The sequence below is a fragment of the Anas acuta genome, chromosome 14, assembly GCF_963932015.1.
Source record: "Anas acuta chromosome 14, bAnaAcu1.1, whole genome shotgun sequence".
Classification (NCBI taxonomy): domain Eukaryota; kingdom Metazoa; phylum Chordata; class Aves; order Anseriformes; family Anatidae; genus Anas; species Anas acuta.
This window is the reverse complement of record NC_088992.1, coordinates 18,147,571-18,165,904: the sequence shown is the minus strand read 5'-3', so window position 1 is coordinate 18,165,904 and position 18,334 is coordinate 18,147,571. Positions and strand designations below refer to the sequence as shown.

At 40.0% G+C, this 18,334-nt stretch overlaps 2 protein-coding genes across 3 annotated transcripts; one reads left to right on the top strand and one right to left on the bottom strand.

The window, feature by feature from the left end:
- Positions 1-103: 103 nt before the first annotated feature.
- NUDCD2 (NudC domain containing 2) lies at positions 104-4,813 on the bottom strand. Of its 2 annotated transcripts, XR_011101342.1 has the most exons (5): positions 4,562-4,813; positions 3,983-4,031; positions 2,658-2,809; positions 1,500-1,684; positions 104-439 (listed from the first exon to the last, which is right to left on the bottom strand). XR_011101342.1 is itself a non-coding variant. In XM_068697994.1 (4 exons), exons 1-4 carry the CDS (start codon positions 4,748-4,750, stop codon positions 1,601-1,603), a joined length of 474 nt encoding a protein of 157 aa, XP_068554095.1. In that variant the 5' UTR covers positions 4,751-4,813; the 3' UTR covers positions 1,100-1,600. The 2 variants fall into 2 exon arrangements, 1 of the variants encoding a protein (XP_068554095.1); XM_068697994.1 differs by lacking the exon at positions 104-439 and having other exon boundaries at positions 1,100-1,684.
- Positions 4,814-4,854: 41 nt separating this feature from the next.
- Positions 4,855-18,334, top strand: HMMR (hyaluronan mediated motility receptor). Its single transcript, XM_068697993.1, has 18 exons — positions 4,855-5,004; positions 5,155-5,256; positions 6,424-6,500; positions 7,346-7,426; positions 7,836-8,024; positions 8,294-8,380; positions 8,885-8,985; positions 9,545-9,619; positions 10,396-10,574; positions 11,333-11,481; positions 11,794-12,008; positions 12,600-12,716; positions 13,426-13,584; positions 15,239-15,394; positions 15,494-15,593; positions 15,847-16,023; positions 16,289-16,451; positions 17,163-18,334. Exons 1-18 carry the CDS (start codon positions 4,965-4,967, stop codon positions 17,174-17,176), a joined length of 2,181 nt encoding a protein of 726 aa, XP_068554094.1. The 5' UTR covers positions 4,855-4,964; the 3' UTR covers positions 17,177-18,334.

Below are 18,334 nucleotides of genomic sequence, written 5' to 3'. Positions count from 1 at the left end.
ACTTAATACCAACCTGTAACTACTTTTGTACACTATGGCAAGCTCTCTAAAACCTTACCATGGCATTTGAACCTACTATATATTTCTGTAAAGATGACGGGGGTAGAAAAATCACACTTTATTATTTCAGGAGTACTGCTGGTTTGCTTATTGGTGCAAGAAAGCATTGGATGTAATTATAGCGAAAGCATTTGTCAACAACTCTTACTTTATTTTTGCCATATCCCAAATGAAATAATGATGCAATTTTTCTAGTAATGTTCAACAATATCACAGATGCTGTTGGCAACCTCTGGGAGACTTGTGCTTAGGACCTACTTCCAGGAAATAGTTTCAGTGTTCAGAACACAACAGAATTTGGCAATTGTGTTTTCTTCCTATTTAGTTTGCCACGTCATTCGTCCCGTGTGATGCAGTTGGATGGCTTCTGAGCTGCATCCTTAGGAACAAGTAGAAAAATCATGATAAGTAATTGGCACATGCAAAATATTAAATTATGCAGGGGCCAAGGTTACGGTGTGGCTATCGAACTGAAAACTAACTGCAGAAATCTACAGCTGCATGTTCAACTTATATAAGCAGCTTGTACTGTATGGTGGTGGCAAATAGAAGCAAGGTATTTCTTTCTTAAGCACTTCCTACTCTTTTCAAGAATTATTACATTCTCTTACTTGAAAAGTTTTAAATATTTCTACTGAAAGACTTTATGACGTTAACACAGTTACGTATACCCAGACTTTCACTTGACTTGTCCATTTTCCAGTATCACTTACCTGACAGCAAGGCATCACAGAATCATTAAGGTTGGAAAAGACCTTCAAAGTCATCTGGTCCAACCATCCCCCTACCACCACTGTCACCCATTAAACCATGTCCCTAAGCACTAGGTCCAACCTTTCCTTGAACACCCCCAGGGACAGTGATGCCACCACTTCCCTGGGCACAGCCTGCACTCACTCCAGCTGTGGGCACACACGCCCGTTGCCCCACAGCCTGGCTGCAGTTGCAGCACTCACAGGCCCATTCCCAGACACGCACACAGAACTGAGAGCCCCTTTTAGTGATATATGGGGCAATGCAGTGGATTGTAAAACCTCGGTTGAGGCAAGATGCAGTAGTTTATTAACCTCTATTTTAGAATAAGGTACAAATTCTTACAGGGCTGCTAGAAGTGCAAGTCTGTTTCAGAAGTGCAACTGTAGCCTTCCCAATATCCTTCTAGTTGCAAGTTACGAAAAAATATTCAGTATCTTACTTACAGGATCCATCTTCAACAATAAAGATATTCTTACATAAGACAAGTGGTATATTTATAACTGACTAGTTTACTGTTGTATCAGAGAAAGTGTTCTGCTTCAAGATGTTACTTTTTTTGTATACACCTTTTCATGCATTTTATCCCTTTAATGCTAGAAAGTTATTGCAGCTTATGAATCAGCTGCTAACACTTTGTTCTGCTAGAAGAGACCTCCTTTCTCTTTGCTGAAGTAATTACTTGCCAACAATCCGCTGACTAGATCACTGAAGTCTTCACCAATTACATATTCCTGTCCTCCAGTACAACGTGTAATTTCTCTCCAGGAACATAGGTTAAAAGAGTTCATTTTTCAAGGCTAAAAAAGTCTGGTCCTCCTTTGCTGTAATTTCCAGAGATTTCTGCACCACTGAAGTCAAATCCAGGGTTCTGATGGAGATAAAAGTTTAGCAGACAGATTTTTCTTGAATAGCAGTGATTTAAACAAAACAAAAAAACATTTCTGTTAACATGTTAACACTCTAAGAAGGTCATGCAGCTATCAACTTGTTAACCAGTGCCAGAGCACTGAAATTCTGCTTGGAGAATGCATCAACAAGTAAATGTTGCATTGCCATAGTTTGGTTGCCCACTACCTAAATTTGTAATGTCATTCTTAACTTGGCAAGCAGTTTTATCTCACAGTGAAGTAGTATTAAGGAAATTAACAAAGTTTTCTGGCTTTTGATATCCCTTGAAATTACAATTTAAAGACTCTAAGTACCTGCCATGCTGGATACACAAAGTCAATAAACATAGTACTTGTTGCAGCATGTAATGTGCTGATTCAGCTGTCAGGTAATAAGTTGTAGTTGTACAACTTGCTGACATGAGTAAGAACAGCTGAGTGCTAAAATTGTACCAAAACAATTTAAGCAATTTTAGTTGAAGTCAAAAGAAAATATTTTCCAGCTAACTGTTCTCCATCATCTGACATTACATGCAAACATCTTCAGTAGAGTATGATGTTATGTTGTAGATATAGGTATGTTGTAATTCTAGATAATAGAAATTATACATAGCCTAACTTAAATAAAAATTTCATAGAATCATAGAATATCCTGAGTTGGAAGGGACCCTTAAGGATCATCAAGTCCAACTCTTTTTTGTTAGTTACATATCAAAACCATAAAATCAGTATCACTCTGGCACTCACCTTAACTTTTCACTTAACTTTCAGACAGACTACAGGCAGAACAACCTCTTAAAAATACACTGATACAGAATGTTCACAGGTCTTTATCTATTGACCTACAGTATACGTTTCCATGGCACAATACAGCAGACGTTTTACCCAGCTTTCACGCCCATAACCTACACATGCAAACAAAATATAAGTAGTAATCAGGGACCTTTGACTTGCCTCTCTTTGGAATCGTTCCAGTGTAAGTTTCCTTTGCATCTGGTCTTGTACCCAAGGATCAGCAGCATAATCATTTTCTAACAGAGACGTCCAACAATTTCCAGCATCTCGATTCGTCTTCATCAGAACAATTCGTATCAGTTTTCTGTCTTCTGTTGAATGAAGAGACAAAACACACCTATTAGACTCTGTCCTTCGTGCAAGCTTTTTTGCTGTATTCACTGTTAATATGTCAAAGCACGGGATTTCTTGAAGTAATTTCAATTCTTAATGCCAATGGAGTTATTAATAAATAAAACCATTACCAAGAAACACAACCTGAGACAAAGCAAGCCTATGCAGCCCACACTTTCAGACCTGTAAAATACTAAAGCTGTTTTGAGGAATTAAAGCACTGTTCATAAGTACTTCTATTCCAATGTAAAGTAACCTTTTAGAGAGGTTCACAACAGAGATTTAACCTATTAGTATATACAGATCAGCTATGGTAATAACAAAGTATTTCAGGTCAGGCTTCACAGGGAGGTTATTACCAATAAAACCAGAACTAAGTTTAAGCAACATGGAATTATAATCAATTGCTATTGAACGCAGGCAGTGTGAAGTATCATGAAGATATTAGAAGTGCATCTCAAAGGTAACATCTACATGTTTAGTTCAACTTAATTGAGGAAGCGCAACATTATAAAGTGAATTTTGAAGACTGTTTGCACGCTAGAAAAGAGTAGGCTTCACTTTGCAATGTTTATTTACACTTCTGGTTTTAATGATTAAGTTACCAAACTACCAATCGATGTTTATTCTTAATGGAAAATAAAACCCGTTATAGGAAAGCACAGCCCACAAATGTGTTTTTCAAAAACTACTCTGAACACTGCAATATTTACAAAGCAACAATCAGAGAAGCGTTTTGCTCCTTTAAGTACCTTAGCCCAATTGTTAGATTGCTTTCTGATTCTCTTGGACGTAACTGTACCAGTGCAGTTTTAATAAGGGTTTGCAAAAACCTTCTTAGTACTAATTTCCTAAAAAGTAAATGTTAGTTCTAAGGAAGTATTCCTAATTGATTGAATACTACCTTCCCAGATGTGGCATTTCTCCCCTAGTCCTTAATACCTTAGGGCTTTTGTACTACCTAGGGCTTTTGTACTACCTTAGTTCCTTAGTCTGGCAATAACAATTATCATTTTTCACAGAGAATCATAACTTGATCAGAATCAGAAGAAAGCATTTCCCGTAACAAAAAACATGGGTCAACTCTTCCACAGCATATTTTGGCAAGTTCTATTATACTCCAAAACGTCATTTGAGAGACAGGTTATTACCTAATGTCCATGTTCCTTCATCAGCTATTGTAGAGTCAAAAAGCTTACCCTGCAAAAGACATGACCAAGATTACTTAACAGGAAAACCTGCTCAGTGACCAGTCCGCATTGCATGGCTTTGCTCATAACTTACCCACCTCCTTGCGCTCAGAATTCCTTCGCAAGGGGTAGCACAACCAGGCCTGACTAGCACAGGTTTGTACATGGCCTATCAAAGTGTTGTGGTTACAGCTGTGTCTTTTTAATCAGGTATTTGACATGAAAAACATACGTTTAGTTTCCGCGTCCCAATTCATAGGCAGGCCTGTATTTCTCAGTGGGTAACAGGACTTTGAATTCATTCGCCATCCGAATTCCCGTGTGCCCACTAAGGGTACCCCACCCACGGCGTAAGGCACGGCTGTCACCGCACAGAGAATCGCTTTTCACCCACGAGAAACCCAATCCCCGCTTCTTGTGCTGCGTTCAGCAGCGAAGTTCCGCCCGCAGGCGGTGCCAGGCGGCTCACAGAGCAGCACAAGGCCCCGCGGGGGGTGCCCGGCAGCCCGCGGGCACCGCCCGCACCCCCCCGGCCGCTACCTGCAGCAGCTGCCGGCCCCCCACGGCCAGCGCCAGGTGTCGGCTCTGCAGGCTGCAGCTCACGTCCTTGGCCCGGGTGCCGGGCGGCACGTGCACCTCCACGAACACCTCCTCCAGCGTCTGGTACCAGCGGCCCCAGGGCGTGCGGCAGGGCACCACGCCGCTGCGCTCCTCGAAGGGCGCCGCCATCGAGCCCCCGCCGCCGGGGCCGCCCCTCCGCCCGCCGCCCGGGCCACGGCGCACGCGCGCCGCCCGTCCCGCCCCGCGGCGGGTGACGCGCGCGGTCCGCTCGGAGCGCGCCGATTGGCCGCCGGGGCCGGCAGCGGGGGGAGGCGATTGGCTCCCCGCGGCGCGCGGCCGTTGGCCCCATTCGAATCGCGGCGCGCGGCCGGCGGCTGCCGCCATGGCCTCGCGTGAGGCGGCTCCGCGGCGCGGCGGTTGCGGTACGGGGCGGGGAGGGGGGGGGGCTCTGAGGGGAAACCGCGGCCTTCGCCTCTCTGCCTGGGGGGTCGGGAGCTTTACCGAGCTGGGGCTGGGGGGTTACCGGCCTCAGCCGTTCCCCTCGTGACCTGTGGCTGTTGTGTGCGCGGCAGCTCCAGCTCGCGGCCCGCAGCCGGGATCCCGTGACGAGGCCTCAGCGGCCGCGAGGCGTGCGCTGCCCTCCGAAATGCATCGCCGGGCTGGGAGGCAGGAGGGTGAGTAGTCCCTAAGGCCTTGCGGAACGGGGGGTGTAACGCCTCCGACAGCTGCGTTTGTTCGTGCTGCCACGCTGTTCCTGCTTTGTGCTCTTTTAAAAAATTATTACTCGCTTTGCTTTGGTAATGGGGCTCGTTGCCTATCCTGCATCTCAACTAGAGTGGTAACAACATGTCTATTGGAGCGTTTTTTTTCTGTAAACAATTTTATATGTAATTTCTGTTAACCAGGAGTTCAGACGTATGATTCAAGTACTTCATGAGCGTTGTGTTGTGGTTTAAACCGGCTGGCAGCTAAACGCCACACAGCCGTTTGCTCACCCTCCCCCCTCCCTCTCTGGGAGATAAATGGGAAAGTGAAGCCTGTGAGTTGAGATAAAAGAAGTTTATTAAGACAGGAAAATAATAATAATAACGTGTAAGAAACAAGTGATGCACGATGCAACTGCTCACCACCTGATGCCCAGCCTAACCCTGAGCAGCCCAGCCCCCCCACCCCAGCCAGCCACCCCTATATACTGTTTAGCATGACCCCAGATGGGATGGAATACCCCTGTGGCCAGTTTGGGTCAGCTGTCCTGGGTCTGTCCCCTCCCAGCTCTTGCTGCACCCCCAGCCTGCCCGTTGGCAGGACAGAGTGAGAAGCTGAAACATCCTTGGCTTGGTGCAAGCACCACTCTGCAACAATTAAAACGCCAGCAGGTTGTCAGCACTCTTCTCATCCTAATCCAAAGCATACTACTAATCCAGAACACCCTACTAGCTACTAGGAGGAAAATTAACTCTATCCTAGCTGAAACCAGGACACTTTACTTTTAGTGACGTTCTCATGGTTTGTTAAGATGTAAGATACTCCTCAACTGAAAACTGACAGCATGAATCTGGATGGTGGTGGAGAACTTGGAAGAAGGTGAATTCTCAAAATAGGCTGTCATCAGGTAGTCTGCCTCTGAACCTTGTCAAGTGCCCCGCTGACTAATACTGAATTGCTTGATGATAGTAGGAAAACAGCTGGCCTTAAGTTGTTAGGCAAGTAGTTTTATAAACAGATAGCCTTCTGTCCTTTGTATAGAAAATCAGTTGACTTTGTCTAGCTTGGTGAAACTTCTCTCACCATGTGCAAGCCCAATGCTTTCCTTCACTGTTCTTTTCTACATCCTTCTGCAGGTGAGACAAATCAGAACAGTGAGAAGAATGCACCTACCTCTGTAACTGGAGGGGGATGTAGATCTCTTGGATCAGTGGTAAGACTCTTCTGTGGTATCTGTAGCGCTATGAATTCTGGTTCAACATCCCTGCAACTAGTTAAATCACCTAGTCCCTTTGTACAATTGCCATTAACCTATCTTGGTGAACTATGTATGGAACACGTTATTTTGTGTGGATTCCTTAGTCGCAAAGGAGGGAAATGGATTAACTTTATTTGGGATCATATGATGATTACTGGGGACTACTGAGTGGTGTGTTGAGTGGCTTTACGAAGCTTGCTTTAATGTAGGTTGCTATGGGTTTGTGGTTTGGGGGTTATTTTTTTTTTCTCTTACCTTGTAATTGTGGTGCAGATGCTTCTATGCGAGATCTTGTTTCTGTTGCTTTTCTATGGTAGACAGGCCAGAGCATAAACACAGTGCTAAAAGAAACAAGGAGGGGACAACACTGTATATACAGGTTCTCAGTGCAATATGCAAGGAAATAAATGGGTTAATGAGTTGAATGGTAACCCTGACTTAGTAACTGAGTTTACTAGTACTCATGATATAGGAGGAAGTTAGGCAAACAAAGCAGAACTTTAAGCTGAACTTAAGAGGTTAAAGTGTTTTTATTGAATTCAGGGGATGTGTTTGTCTCAGGTTTTCTCAGTCTCCTTCCTGTCACAAAGGCCTTGAGCTGTCCATTCATGGTAATGTTTACACAACAGTACCGTGGTAAAACTGACTCTAATCTGGCTGATCTGCGGGAGAGAGACATTTGTTTTTGATTATTGTGTGTGTCTTTAACAGTGTTGCCTACTGTTACGCTGAACTCTAATGTTAAATTAATATGCAGCGAGAAATCAGTTAAATATTTCTAATAAGTTTGTTTTAAAAAGCCGGTTAGTGGGAGTCTGAAGCCTAGAAAAGATCTCATACTCATGAAAGAGAAGAAGAAACAGAAGACACTGGAGAAGGAGGTATGAATACATTATGTGTGTGCAATTCTGGAATATGTTTACTGCTTCCCATAATCAAAACAATAAGCTTACTACTAATCTATGTTCCGTTTGTCTCAGATAGCACACTATGCCTTTCTATTCCACAGCCGAGGAGGAGAGTTTTCTTCTCTCACAAGTTAAAGCAAAGCGTATTCTAACTCTAGGATAAGTTGAGATTTAGGACTGCAAATCTATGGCATTTAACAATATGGAATTGTGATTGTCTCATGTCCTTTTCTGTGAATGACAAACTTTAAGATGCATGTTCTGAATGGAAGTCAATACAGTTTAGATACTCAGCCTTTCTAGGAAAACAAAAGGCATGGTTTAGTGATTATTTAATAAAAGTTATATCATTAAATAAAAAAGAATACTTGTTATGTTGTAGATTCGTGCATTAGTGAAAGAGCGTGGAGAGCAGGATAAAAAACTTCGGGCTCTGGATGAGGATTTTGTTAAGATTGAAGCTAAGCTGAGTGCTGCAGTTCAGGAGAAAACATCTCTTTTGGCAAATGTTGCTTGCCTGAAAAAACAGCTTCTGGAACTAACAAGAACCAATGAACTACTAAAATCTAAGGTATTCAAATGAATATATCACCTATTTGCTTTGACTTTGATGTTACTGAGTTCCCTGGTGAAGAGGGAACTTGCCTGTTGAGGTATAGAACACATCTTGAGATACTGTGTGTTTATCTAAAGACAAGAGCTGGACTGCCTAACATTGCTGTCCAGGACAGACAGAGATCATCAGAGGTGTGGGTGGTAGGGGGATGCTCTTTTGACAGCCTGAAGAATGATTGATATGAAACTGTTATGCTTATTGATTTGCTGTTTATTTCTAATAAGCTGTGTGAAGATGGTGTGCAGAAGAAAATGAGCAGCCTGTGTATGGAGTTAATGAAGCTCAGAAACAAGAGGGATGCTAAGGAAAAAGTAAGCTGCCTTGCACTGCACGGGATAATAACTGAGCTGTTCAGGAACTTTTCAATGAAGGGCTTGCAGCAGTCCCACAGATCGTGCTCAGTTTCGGTCCTCAATTCTGTAGTTTCTTCTACTTTTTGCTCAGTGGAATTATGAAAGAAAGATCAAACAACAAATCTTGTTTTTGCTGTTGATGTAAAGTATCTCTGAGTAAGTAAGACTGAGGAAGGAAGCCTAGAAATACTTCTGTAACAGTATCAGTCTGTTGGTCAGACTGTTAATATCATTGAAAACCAGTGGTTGGAAATGTGGTTTGAAGCTTAGACATGGTTTATTTGGGTGGTTATTGTCTGTAATTTTAACAAATGTTAATATCTTTACAGGTGGATAATTTGAATATAGGAGTCACATTTAGCATAGTAGCAAGTACTGTAATTAAATCCTGGTTATGAATTAATTTCAGTTTATCTTTGTCTTAGACAATGGACTTATTTTTGGTTTTGTTTATTTTTTTAGACTGCACTTGCAAAACAGGAAGACATGGAAATGAAGCTGCAGGAGGTGCAAAGGAATCTAGAGCATTCAAAAGGAAAAGTAGCAGAGTTAAAAGAAAAACTGTAAGTGGTAATGTAGGAAATGCACTTAGACGGCAATGTATCTGGGCTTAGCTGCATATACTTCCAGCAAGCATATAGTTTCGGGGGAGATAAAGGCCTGGAATGAACTTGATGGAAAGAAGCTCAGCACTGGCAAGTTTTCCTTACACTCAAGGGCCTTCTGCTCTTACCTAAAATCCTAGTGCTTGAATATGAGTGGATGTTTTACGTTAAGTTGAAATACACAAAGCTAATAACACAGGTACTGCAGTTCACAGTGGGAAGCAGTGATGATTTGTCTAGCTCATGCAGCCCTTCTAGCATATTTGCTCATGGTGGAAGGTAGTTCAATATCTTTAGTACAAATGAGAAGACCATATGGAATAAAGAGTAGAAGATCACAGAATCACCTCTTAGAGTCAATATGAGTTTGTCAGCCACACTGGATTACAGAAAGAACATGTTACTCTTAAGTTGTGGTCAAACAATTTGTTTGTACTTGCTTATCTGTAAACAAATAGCTTAGAAATAGCTCTGAAATGTTTCAATACATCCATCATGAAAGCTGCTTGATTTTTAGATCTGCTACGGAGAGAGAGAAAGCTGAAGACAAGTTTGACACTGAAAAACTCTTGGAATATATCACAGAGCTCAGGTAAAAACAAATTGTTCTTAGATTGGACTGGGTAAATTAAGAGGGCAGTAAAACTAAGCCTTGTTCTTGCTGGATGAAGTAGAAGGTTGGCAACAATTATGTTTTGAAATGAAGGGGTGGGAAGGGGAATCTGACCTTTTTCCAGATAATAGGAAGGAGTCAGAAGGTAATATTTTAATTACATTTCTAAATGACTGCACTTTTGTGGGCTAAGCAGTATTATGGACAAGTTTTGTATCAGTCCTGAAATCAGTTTTCTAACATGATTTACTTAAACTCATAAATCAAGCTAGACTTGTTTTCCTCTAAATTACTGGCAGTAATGCCTTTGAGCACTCACTTGTAAAAACAGTTTTAACTTCCAGTGGACTTCGTAATATTCTGGTTTTCATTCAAGAGTTGATCCATGTTGCTTTTGCTTGAGAAGAGCGTAGTCTGATAGTAAAAATTATCAGTCCAGTGCTTTGTAACAGATAGAAACACTAACCAGTTTTCATAGTCAAGTGTACCTAGCTCAGAATGTGGTGAAAATACAAAACCATTTTAGGTTGTGTGATCATCTAAGTTTTTCTTAAAGCATCCATTTTGAAATCAGTTGCGTTTAATTTTAAGTAACCTGTCTTAGTGCGCAAAAACTTACCTGGAACACTAGCTGAAGGCTGCTTTTCTGTCGAAAACCACCTGTACTAAGTATTTGAAGAATTTCTCTTTTGTGCTGAAGTGTAAGCTTAAAAATGAAACTTAGTGTTAACAAATACCTGAATTTTCTTCTACAGTAGTATTGCAGAAACTGTAGAGAAATACAAACTAGATGCTGCCCAGATGAAAGAGACTTTGATAAAGAAAGACCAAGACATCAAGATCCTGACTGATACACTCAAAACAAAAGAGGAAGAATCATGTACGCTGATCAGAGAACTTAATGAAAGGTGTGAGTTGCTTGAACAAGAAAAAGGTAATCGCTAGTGCCTTTTTGCTGTTCACATAGTTGGGCTCACTTATACATCCTAAAGCATCTCTAATAGGTTTGTTTAAAATGTCTGTGTGGGTTCAAAACTAAGTCAGCTCTCTAAGCTCCAACTGAGAACAGCTCGCTAATAATTCCGCGTATATGGAAAACTCCTTGGAAACACCTCTGTCCAGTCTAAATTTATATTTCCATGGAGGTATACTAAGGTAGGCACTACAGAATTCAAAGTTGTTTGCATGCTAGGCTTTAATCTGAAAGTTGGACAAAAATGACTTGTTCCATAATCTTCCTTGAGAATCAGTGCTATATTGCTGTAATACACTGTTAGAGATTTATGCACTAGTTCATTGAAGTACTGTGCGTCCAGGAAACCTTCAGCCCTGCCCTATTCTCCCTTTCCCCTCTCCTATCTCCACCAGCCCATCTTTGAGGGAATCATTCAGAAGTTTTTCTTCAGCCATAGCTGTCCCCATTCCTAATTGGTTTGATAAAAGCTAATTCATTGAACCAAAGATCCCTATATTAAAATATCCCTTCCCTTAAAAGTCCTATCCCTTAAAACATTATTTGAAGTGGGATTCTTGGTGAGTTCCCAGGCGAGTAAAAGATGAGTGTTTTTGTTTTCCTATGTCTAACTTTAAAGCTAGGATGAATTAGAATTAAAGTACTACGAAGAAAAAGTGCTATATTTCTTTGAAGGTAGAGAAAGCACTACCTGTTATACTGACAATTGCTCTATGCAGAAAAAGAGTCTTCTGAGAGCAGGGGAAAAATCCTGAGTATGAATGCTGAAATAGAAGATCTGAAAAAAAAAATCAGCTTAGAAGAACAAGAACACCAAAAACTGCTTGAGAAGCAAGAGGAGGTTCTCTCTCAGCTGCAGCAAGAGAAGGTAAATACAGACTTAAAATTAGTCTAAAAATATTCTAATCCCAATGCCTGGGACTGAATGTTCTGATTTTGGTTAAACATAGAGTTGCTATGCTAATCATGGTTTAATCTGTGGGATGTAGAAATGGATGCTGGCCAGCAAAAACTGTGTGATACCATGTCTTATAAGAATCAAAGCTGGCATGATAGTTGTTCTGCTTCTTCCATAAATTTGCTCTTACTATGGTGCTATAAGGTTTGAGCATTGCGAAGTAGCCTTCAATATCTAGAAAACTACTAGTAATTTTAAAATCAGTTATATTCCGGCCCGCAGGAGCTGTCTGCATCTATCCAGCAGAGGTTACTAGATTTTCAAGATGAGGTAACAAGTGAGAGACACCTCTTGGAAGAAGAGATGAAGGTTGCAATGAATGAGCTGGATAAATTGCATGCTAAGGAGAAGAAAGCTGAGAAGTTGGTGAAGTGGTTGGAACAAGAAACCAAATCTAAAACTCTTGAACTTGCACAGATGGAAGTAAAGTTGAAAGGGTTAGTGAAGTAATCTCAGTTTACAGTTTTGGAAGGAAAACATGTTAAATCAGCAGCATAAGCAAAGCTTTTAAGTTTAATTCAGGTTTTAAAGAAACCTGAACACATCGGAATGTATTTCTTGCTGGGTTTTGATTAATGGCAGCAGTTAGAAGCAATCTAGCTGAATGATTTAAATAACTTTAACTTATGTTATTTAAAGCTGTTTAATTAGTATGCTGAGAGTTGTCTGACATGCCAGTACTGTAGTAATGTGAAGTTATTGGGAAGAATAAGCTGCATGGATTTCTTTTATTGGTATTTATGTTCTGAAGAAGGCAATCACTAGGATAGGTTTTTCAAGCAAGTTGTTTTTAACTTTCATGTATTGAAATCTTACTAGTAACTATTAAATCTATTCCACACATAAGATAACTTGGAAATTAAGGGGTGGGTGAAGTCTTTGTTTGCTATGAAGATGGTGCTTTAATACATGAAAAGTTGTGGCAGTGACGTTACTGATTTGTCAGTATGCAAGTATTGCTGCTGCTGCTGCCAGCCTTCTGTAACAGGTAATACATTCAGGCATGGAGTGTTGCATTTTTATTTTAGGAAGAATGCTGAGTTGGAGCAAATCAACGAAATGCACAGCAGTGCAGTTCGGCAAATCCAGGAAGAGCATAGCAACACATTGTGTAAACTTGGAAAGACTCTTGCTGAGTTTGAAAGGTATTTAAGTTCCATTAAGATGTCTGGCAGCAATGATCTCTGAAACTATAACAACATATGCTCTTTATTCTTCTGTCTTAGTACTTCACATTGTATATGACAGCTGGTGTAATATTACAGCGTTTTTGTGTTGGTTTTTTTTTTTTTTCTGATAGTATTAAGAAATGTTATTTATTCCTTTTGAGTATTAGTCAAGTGTAATGACATACTATGTAATCTTGCTGAGGAAGCTGTGGATGTTTCTTCTAAAATGCAACCAAGTGGAATACCCAAGCGCTCTTGATACTCAATGAGAGTTGTAACTAGTAAAGATGGTCTCTGTACATTAAAATATCTTGCAGTAAGTCCTGCTGTTCAGGCTCAAAACCGATGATTGTCCTACAGTTCTTGCGGATCTTTGTTGTCACAATATTCAGATTGTAGTATATTAATATTGATACTGTTATTGTTAAGAACGTAAGGCAAACCTGAAGGATCAGGCATCCTTCAGATATTGTTGTTTTTATAGGCAGTGTTTTCATATCTAGGTAGAAACGTTAAACGTATCACAGAATATGCCATAGTTTTGCTGCTTATGGCTTAATGGATTAGAAAATCTTTTATGCCTTTGCAGCTTGAGTTTGGATTGCTCTCATGGGGCCTGAACTGGTTAATCTGACTGAATTCTTTTAAAGTAACAAGTATTTTCTTATTTGCACTATCATACTAGCTACAAGAAGACAATAGCTGAAGAAATATGCAGCCTTAAAGTGGAGAATACATCTCTGCAAGAACAAATTGCTGAACTAAAAAAAACAAGCCAAGATAATCTACAGCTGCTTCAGGAAGCAGAGTATGCTAAAGACAAAGCAAAAGAAGAATGTGCAAGGTATTGGACTGACAAACTTTTCCTTAAGCCAGCTGAAGCTTACCTTCTTAACTAGAACTTAGCATGGTGCTCTATCAAATAATATTAGCATTTGATGTAACTGTACATATCTTCCTTTTTCTCTGTGCAGAAGGTTGAAAATGTTGATAGACGAAATACGTTAGCATTATATGTATTAGAAAACTAATCGACTCAATTAATTGCTTGCAAATTTTTCTTTAGGTGGAATGCAGGTAAAGGAAAATCTTTAACTGAATTCTGTTGGAATATTGTTTTTATGAGACATATTAGTTATAATGACTGTTCCATGAACTAGTAGGATCCACAGGGGCATACAAACATATTTAATTCAGATCTGACCATCTGCCACTCTCCTGAATAACGTCTGTTATCTCAAGTTCTGCTCACAAGCAGATGCTGATTAACAGTCCTCAAATTAATGCACTGCAGTGAAGTAAACAAAAGTCTGCCCTCTTCCCAATATGCAACATCACAGTGCAGCTGAAAAGTAGTAGAGCCAGCAGTTGTCTTTGGGCAGTACTGTGGATATGTTTCTCTGAGCAGGTAACAGCAGCTTAGTGGTGCATGTTCTCCTTTGAGCTCAGTGTGGCAGACCATGTGCAAGCTCCCTGTTGTGGGCAAGTGATGGGAGGAAATGAGGGAATTGGGTCATAAACGGTCCCAGTGTACAACTGCCATTATCAAGCAACTGAGGCAACTGCCTGTACACGTGCTGCATTATGGAGTATATTGTGTGTCCACTGAATTTCCTTCCCTGCTTCTCTGAGTGTCATCACTAGCTAGCTTCCAAAGCTGAAGTTGGTTTTAAGTCTGCAACTATGCTCTAATGTTTTCAGCAGTTGAATGTGTCAACCATTCACATGCAACTGCATTAAAACCCTTTTTTTTGGCCAAACTAAGTTGAGCCATTTCTGATCTCCCCATCTGTCATAACGCTTTGCTGATTTAGAAAATGTTTCTGTAATGCTTCTGCTTTTTCATTCACTTATAGCCAGGATGTTAAGACAGTCCAAAAAAGAATTACAGCTTACTGCATCTTATTTTAAAGCACCTTTGGTTTTAAGATGATGTCCTTTATCAAACAAGCAAGGAGAAAATATTTCTTCCAGTTTCTATTACAGTTGTTAAAAGAAAAGCAGCTAAGAGCTATTTGCTGTTTTAGATGCCTACTGTAGAGTGTGGCAGGGGGATGGATTTAGTCTCCACCTAAATGATAAAAATAAATAGCTTAGGTAAGAGAGTGAAGTCAACGTTTTAGATGTAAAATTTGTGAATCCTTGAGGTCATCCACACTGAATGATCTTGGCTAGCTTCTGCTTGAGCAAACTTCTGCATGCCTACTAGAGTATCTTCCATTAAGAGCTCCTAGTATTAAACAGCCGCAAATAAGAAACACAAGACTTCCTTAGTTTGAAAGCACTGCTTCTTCATAGAAGTTAAACCACATCTTGAACTTGATTGTTTTCTGTACTATGTTGTTTTCTTACGGTACTGTTAGCACAAACCTTCATTTCAGTTCAAGTAACAGATTTTCAAACATGGTTACTCGTATTTTAATATTAATTACTAGTGTAAATAATAAAATAAAAAAAGTTAGGGATGGTTCATTATGGATGGTTGATGTTTTCCTCAGGATGCTTTTAGAAGCCCAGACAAAGCTTGCACTGAAAGAAGCAGAAGCAGAGAGAACAAGAGAGTCTTGCCTTGCACAAATCACTAAGCTTCAGGAAAAACTGAAAGAGCAAACTGAAGACCTACAAAAAAAACTTGAAGCAGATCAAAGATCAAGGTGACTTTTCAGAAATTAAACTTGGGTGGGTATTGTAGCACACCCAAGTTTTATTGTGAAGAAATGCTGAGAGCTGAAATTCTATTTTTTGCTTCTTAGGAAAACCGAAAGTGAAGATATGACCTCTAGCTTAAAAGAAGAGATAAAGACTTGGCGTAATCTATATGAAGAGTTGCATAACAAAACTAAGCCTTTTCAGGTATGTGAAGAAATAGATGTTTATTACAGTGTTGACTTCAGACTTTATTAGTACATTGACTCAAGTTTTTCTCTTGAGAAATAAACATGCTATCTCCCATTCTACAGCATTCACCTTGTTACCATTTCCTAAGTTACCGTCCCTTCATCCAGCTATGTCACTTCCCAAAACAATCGTTCTCTGTAGATCTCAGTCAGCTTTAAAAAAAAAAAAAAAAAAAGTTAGACTTAAAAAGAAGTACTATGTATTTCAGCGCCAGCTAGATGCGTTTGAAGCAGAGAAGAATGCTCTCTTAAGTGAGCATGGTGCAGCCCAAGAAGAACTGAATAAACTAAGTGATGCATATGCGAAACTACTTGGCCACCAGAACCAGAAACAAAAAATCAAGCATGTTATGAAGTTGAAGGAGGAGAACACCCACTTGAAACAGGTTTGTCTAATTGTAATGTTAGAAATTGGAAATTCATTTACTTGATTCTTTTTGTTTATTTGCTGAGTTCTCTAACTACTCACAGACTAACTCTGCAAGCTACTTGTTTTCTATGGTTCTTAAATTCCTTGTGTGTGCTAGGCTAGTATGAACCACCAGTTCCAGAACAGCAAGATAATCTGTTTTAGTGAGGACTAGATACGTGGTATACAGGGTGATCTTTTCTTGTGTTCTTAATCTAACTTCTAAGGATTGTTTTCCTTAGGATGTCTCCAAACTGCGTGCACTGCTAGCAAAACAAAAGCAAGCAAACAGGGATCTTCAGGAGCAACTCTGTGCAATTCAGGGCATTAGGCGGTTTGATCCTTCCAAAGCTTTCCAGCATGGCAGCAAGGAAAATATTTCTCCAAGAACTCCTTTGAAAGAAGGTAAGCATGGACATTCATCTGTGTCCTTGTATCTCTTTAACTTACCCAAAGAACATATGGCAGTCTTGCATAGTCTGCTTCACTTAGGGAAGGAAGGAGATGGCATCTCCTGTGTTTTACAGCATGTGTTGGGAGGCTACAGCTGTGGGGTATTTCCAGTGTACTTTTGGCCATTGCATTTCCCAGCCCTGTTTTAATGCTAGCTGAGACGGCTGTTTGTCGGGTCAGACAACAGAAAGTGTGTTTAATGTGAAGGAGTGGGTTATGGACCCAACTGTTTTGCATGAGATTGTAAGATGTGAACCTTGTTTTGTGGCTGTGTATCACCCACTGATTTCTCATACAGTTTACCTGTTGTAGCTAATCCAGTGGTAGTCAGTATCTATTGCAATGGCAATAAGGGTAAAGGTGACTTAGAGGATTGAGCCCTGTTTTTTTAGTTGGTACTTGCAGGACCTTACACTGCTGTAGGTATACAGGTAGGAAGTAAAAAGCCTGCTGCAGGTGAATGTGGAAGATTCCACATGGAGATGGGGAAGGATACAGATCTTGAGCAGACCTTTGCTTCAGAATGTATTCCAGTGTCTGAAGTTCTGGTCTTACCTGTTATGTGCAATCTAATGCCTTCCTTTCCCCCAGCACACAAATAGTTGTTAAATGTGAGGGAGCAGTAGTGCAAAATCCAAACTTAGTAATGTTTTTGCATTGCAGGTAATAGAAACTAAGTGTAATCTTTTCTTGCTATGAAGAAAAATATTTTACATCATCAATAAACTTAAGTAATACAGAAGATTTCAACAGACTATTTGTTCAAGGTAAAATTGGGTGCTGTATGTTATACATATTAGCATGATTACTTGAGAAGTGATATAGAACAGACTATTTTTAGAAAAACTACACTTGGTCATCCTCAAATTGGAGGCCACAGAGGGCTGCATGTTCTAGACTCCCAGTAACATCCTCACAATCTTGGACTGCTTAGTTTGTTTTTCTAACAGCGCAACTTAAGTTCAGAAAAGGTGAATAATAATTAGGCGAAAAGGATAACAAAGCCTGCATTCGTGTATGATGTTATTTTGTACCTAATTTTTTCATTTCCATGTTAAATTAATTTTGCTGATTATAGTTGCTTTGATAGCAATGACAGGAGCACTTTCCAGAGACTCTCTCCTTTGTGGCCTACGTAATACAGGTCAGATATAAAAAGTTATATTGTATGGTTGGTTTGGATTTTTTTTTTTTTAATTTGTATTCAGGACATGCTGATTTCTTTCCTGGGCCTAGATAATGCAACTATTGATCTCCAGAAGAGGATTTCCATGTCAGACTTGGTCTGCCTTGTCTATGTGAATCTCTTTGCATCCCATAGCTAAGATCAAGGTCTTAAGGGAAATCTGTTTTACCAATGTTGTGCTCACTGGATTCTTAAATAGTCATAGCTGTTGCAGCCAGCTGTCTTACCTGATCAATGTTATGTGGCCAGGAATATCAACAGAACCTTTTTTTTTTAATTGGGTTTGAGGATGCCCATTACACATTCATTTTTATAGACTTGGATTTTGGCAAGGTGGAAGGAATCTGTTGAACTGCATCTAAAATTAAGAATGTTTTAGCAGAATAAACATTTTAAATGATTTTTTTTCCATTTTCTTCTTAAACCAATGGTTCAGAAAAGCAACATAAAATTACACTCTAAGTGACCTAGTGTTCTAATCTTAAATCTTCACAACAAAACTTAATATCAGGCTTGTCTGAAAGACAATGTATTTCTTGAACTGTACGGAAGAAATGATTTATCTGAACTGTACAATATATACAGCTTGCAATTATTTTACTCTGTTATTTCTGGTGAATTTCTGTTAATAAAAAATACTGGAACTCAA

Excerpts from the sequence above, each read along its gene's own strand:
- NUDCD2 (XM_068697994.1), bottom strand. The coding sequence starts at position 4,750 with ATGGCGGCGCCCTTCGAGGAGCGCAGCGGCGTGGTGCCCTGCCGCACG. Across the intron at positions 2,810-3,982 it reads TGAAGGAACATGGACATTAG|AAGACAGAAAACTGATACGA; the intron begins GTAATAACCTGT and ends TTCATTCAACAG. Across the intron at positions 1,685-2,657 it reads TGGAACGATTCCAAAGAGAG|AACCCTGGATTTGACTTCAG; the intron begins GCAAGTCAAAGG and ends TATCTCCATCAG.
- HMMR (XM_068697993.1), top strand. The coding sequence starts at position 4,965 with ATGGCCTCGCGTGAGGCGGCTCCGCGGCGCGGCGGTTGCG. Across the intron at positions 5,005-5,154 it reads TCCGCGGCGCGGCGGTTGCG|CTCCAGCTCGCGGCCCGCAG; the intron begins GTACGGGGCGGG and ends TGTGCGCGGCAG. Across the intron at positions 9,620-10,395 it reads GAATATATCACAGAGCTCAG|TAGTATTGCAGAAACTGTAG; the intron begins GTAAAAACAAAT and ends TTTCTTCTACAG.